Source organism: Portunus trituberculatus, chromosome 50 (assembly GCF_017591435.1).
Source record: "Portunus trituberculatus isolate SZX2019 chromosome 50, ASM1759143v1, whole genome shotgun sequence".
NCBI classification, from domain to species: domain Eukaryota; kingdom Metazoa; phylum Arthropoda; class Malacostraca; order Decapoda; family Portunidae; genus Portunus; species Portunus trituberculatus.
The window spans coordinates 3,603,409-3,607,725 of NC_059304.1; the positions used below are offsets into that span (position 1 = coordinate 3,603,409).

Here is a 4,317-nt window from a genome sequence, read left to right on the forward strand (position 1 = left end):
TGTATGCCTCACTCATTCTCTCCTTCTCTCACTCTTTCGTTCGTTTTGCGTCGTGTGTGTGTGTGTGTGTGTGTGTGTGTGTGTGTGTGTGTGTGTGTGTGTGTGTGTACTGGGTTTCTTGTTTCGTTTCTTAGTTTGTTTGAACTGTGTGCTTTTACTTTTTTTTTCTGCCTCTCTCTCTCTCTCTCTCTCTCTCTCTCTCTCTCTCTCTCTCTCTCTCTCTCTCTCTCTCTCTCTCTCCTTTAAATGACAATCGCTCCTCCTCCTCCTCCTCCTCCTCCTCCTGCTGCTGCTGCTGTTGCTTCTGCTAAAGTTGTTATCTGCAGTAATGGTACAGTACTTCACTACTAATGGTGGTAAACTTCAAGTGATTGACAGGTTGCTCATTGCGTATAGGTGGTGGTGGTGGTGGTGGTGGTGGTGGTGGTGGTGGTGGTGGTGGTGATGTAGTAGTAGTAGTAGTAGTAGAAGAAGAAGAAGAAGAAGAAGAAGAAGAAGAAGAAGAAGAAGAAGAAGAAGAAGAAGAAGAAGAAGAAGAAGAAGAAGAAGAAGAAGAAGAAGAAGAAGAAGAGCATGTAAGAGCATTATTTTCTCAGTAAACCTCTCTCTCTCTCTCTCTCTCTCTCTCTCTCTCTCTCTCTCCACTACTCTGTAATACCTAGTGTTTATATTCTCCTGTGAACAGTACTCAGATTCACACATCTCTCCCTCTCCTCTCTCTCTCTCTCTCTCTCTCTCTCTCACCCTCCCCGCTACATCATTGAGTACATTAGCGGTTCATTCTATTGTTGGATCCACTAGGGCATTATAATTTCGTTTCGTTGGACATCGCTCCACTCCCCCTGATTGTTATGCAGTTAAGGGTGTCAGTTTGCTCGCGTGCTGGCGTTCAGTGGCCCGTGTTCTGCCTCTCTTCTGCTTGTTACGGTTGTTATAGTGGCGCGTTCGTGTGTTTGTACTGGTCATGTGGGTGTGTTTGTTTGGTGTGGGTAGAGCCGGATGGTGAGGTCTGGCGTCTTGTGGGTTGGGTTGGGATGGGATGGGATAGGTTGGGTTGGGTTAGGTTAGGTTAGGTTGGGTTGGGTCTTTTGAGCTATGGATGTAATTTAGGTTAGGTTAGGTTAGGTGAGGCTAGCCGAGGTGCCTGTGTGGTGTCGGGTGTTGAGTTAAGCGTCTTGTGAGCTATTGATGTGGCCTTCTCTCGCCCTGTGTTTGTGTTTGAGTTGTCTGAGTTATTGGTGTAATTCGTTGTGGGATTGACTGTGCATTGGTCGTTTTCATACTATTCTTTTTTTCTTAATCTTCTTCTTACTAGTCTATTCATCTATAAATACTTACTTAATACGCTCTCTCTCTCTCTCTCTCTCTCTCTCTCTCTCTCTCTCTCTCTGCTACTTGTATATACTCTTTTTCGCATTATTCATTTCAGTTTATCTATTGACAGACTCAAGCTACACAATTAATGTATGTATTTTTAACCGCATTATGTTCTTTTCTTTCTTTCTTAACATTCTATTCATCTCAGTTAATGTTCTTCTTTCTTTCTTAACATTCTATTCATTTCAGTTCATGTTTATTTACTTATTTATTTATTTTATTTATTTTTTTTTTACTGAATCGTATGCTAGTTTTGACATCATTTGAGCCACTTGCGATGACTTTATTTTGTCATTGAAGCGTCTGGCTGTTGAAATGAACTGTGGGTTATTCCTTCCTGTACATTTATCATATGATGGGGCTTTAAATATATAATGCGTTTACTATTTATTAACTTTGATAGATAAATTTGTCGTAGTGTGCCGTGAGTTGTGGTCTGACCGTCTTATCTCAAATTTTCAAGCTATTACTTTTTTTTCTATTTAATCTGCAGTCATTTTATTTTCCAGCCACCAAACGCCTCAGACATTTTTTTTCCTCGTGTTAATCTTCTAAACATTTTTGAAGTGTATAAAAAACTATAATATAAACATCCTGTCGTTTTTCAGTGTGTGTGTGTGTGTGTGTGTGTGTGTGTGTGTGTGTGTGTGTGTGTGTAAGCGATTTTTTTTTCTACTATCCTGAGTATTGAGTGAAGAGCATAGTAGTAAATGATTCGAATGTTGACGTGTTGCCAATGGTGTTCTCGTGAGGTTAGTGTCTATTACGTTGCTACCAGTATGTTGTCACGGCGCAGTCATGTCATCCTTCACGCCGGCGGTGGGAATTCAGTTATGACACCACCATTAATATCCGGTGATGAATTATGCGTGGGTATGTTGCAAGTATGGCCAATCTACGCCTTCTCACGCTTCACACACACACACACACACACACACACACACACACACACACAGAATCAAAACAAAATACGTGGAATTACAACGAAGACATTAAATTATTGCACTTTTTTTTTTTTTTTTTTTTTTTTTTACATGGCCCTTCTTTTTTCCCGCGAGATTGTCTACGCCACTTACTGCTCTCCTAGTCATGACAGGTAACCTCTTCCTCCTCCTCCTTCTGGTCTGCTTATCTTGGCCCCGCTAATGTAGTTACTAGCCACCAAGATGGACAAACAAAATTAAGGTTAAGGTTCCCAGGTCAATTATCTCCGGCTGGACTGACTGTAATGACTTCTTATGGGCCTTTCTAGTATTTCACGTTCATCCCAGTGTGTCTGTTTGTCGCCTTGTGTCGCTAAGTTAAAGAGTTTGTTCATTATGTCATGCAGCAAGGACAGCAATGATGGTGGGAATAGTATTGGCAGTGTTGTGGTTGTTAGTGGCGGTAATGTTGGTGGTCATAGCAGTTATAATAATGGTAAAGTGTCACGAAGATATAACCTCATAATAAAGAGCATTTCCAAGTCGAAATCTCGAGCCATTTTATCAACTGTTAAGTCTTAGTTTGTATCTAAAGCCAGTGAATATTCTCCTCGGCGCGATAAGTAAGAAGAGATTATAAAAAAATTAGGGTTATAGACTTAGCTCAAAAATGCCCTTGATTTTAGGATGATAGATGCTGATGTAATCCATTAAAAACTGCAATAATAATAATAATAATAATAATAATAATAATAATAATAATATTCTACAATACCAAATAACACACTTGTATAACCTGAGCACAGCCATCCCCCTCTAACCTCACCTTCTCAACTCTAGATACTCTGACCCAAACCCTTCCCAGGACGCAGCAGAAAGCCCTCCCCGCAGCCCATGCACGAGTCACATACAGGCACCATGTTGGCTCCTTATCACAGCAGCCTACTGCCTCTCCACCACACCGCTGCCGCCCACCACACACTCCCGCCCCGCCAGGTACACACCGCCACCGCACCTCATCCATCCCTCAAAGAGAATGATCCACGATGTCATGAGTGGAGTGAAGGGCAGGCTGGGGAAAGTCCTGCCAGCGGCGCTGCGTTCCCTGCGGCTCCTACAGGAAGGGAAACCCGTGCAACTAGATCCTGCAGTACTCCCTGCCGTATCGATCCCTCCCAAGACACCCGGTCATACATCGCCTTCAGTCTGCCTGCCAAGTACGTCCTCACCCAGCAAACACCCTCCCTGGCACCCTGGCACCCACTCGCAGGTCACGGCGGCACGGGGCACCTGCTAGGGGCATCCTGAAGTCGTCTGCTACCTGTGGCGAGGTGACCCGAGCCGCGCCGTGCTGGGCAGGCAGGCACCCCACGGGTAGGCTCGGGGAGAAAACTAAGTGTCAAATAAGCTTTACTTACTTTCCGAGTTCCTCCTTCAGCTCATAATTCTCGCTGAATCGCGTCGAGGGCTGCGTAGCCATGTCGCTGAGTGGATGTTTGGCCTTTCTTGAACAGTATCACAACACTGCTCCGGTACCCAGCTCCCTCTGAGGTGTGGGCGACTCACGAGTGTATCTAACACAACGCTACTTACACCACACAATCATCAGGAATGCTATTAACACCGAGAACTGTATAGCCACAAGCCAGACAAGTGGGAGTGCACCGGGAGGGCCTGAGTTACTCTCTCGTACCGCCGTCCACTAAAGGCAGACAGTTGCCAGGTCCCATTTTGACCCCTCTCTCCCTGGCCCAGCCATGCATGCGCACTCACATACGGAAACTTATTCTTACTATTACTTCGCGTATCGTATTCATTTTATGGTTTTAAAAATAAATAATTATTTTAAGTATATCGGTATAAATAAAATTATCAAATAGTCTATAATTTCTTTAGTTATCAGTTTGTATCCACTATTACCTCTACCTGCGCTGGCGCGCGAACAACTTCTGTACTGTGTTCGCCCTCACACTGCGCGCGTCGTCTGCTTCAGGCCAGCTAGTGATAGGGTCTGAAA

At 44.0% G+C, this 4,317-nt stretch overlaps 1 protein-coding gene across 35 annotated transcripts in view; it reads right to left on the reverse strand.

Moving 5' to 3' along the window:
* LOC123499829 (calcium/calmodulin-dependent protein kinase type II delta chain-like) overlaps nt 1–4,030 on the reverse strand; it is a 253,152-nt gene extending 249,122 nt beyond the window's left edge. For 17 of the 35 annotated variants that reach the window (XM_045248336.1, XM_045248344.1, XM_045248334.1 and 14 more), the window contains exon 1: nt 3,719–4,029. In XM_045248336.1, coding sequence (XP_045104271.1) covers nt 3,719–3,780 — 62 coding nt within the window. In that variant the 5' untranslated portion in view covers nt 3,781–4,029. Of the gene's footprint in view, nt 1–3,718 lie in introns of all 35 variants that reach the window. The other 18 variants (XM_045248338.1, XM_045248337.1, XM_045248355.1 and 15 more) reach the window with 4 other exon arrangements.
* Between the last annotated feature and the right edge of the window lie 287 nt (nt 4,031–4,317).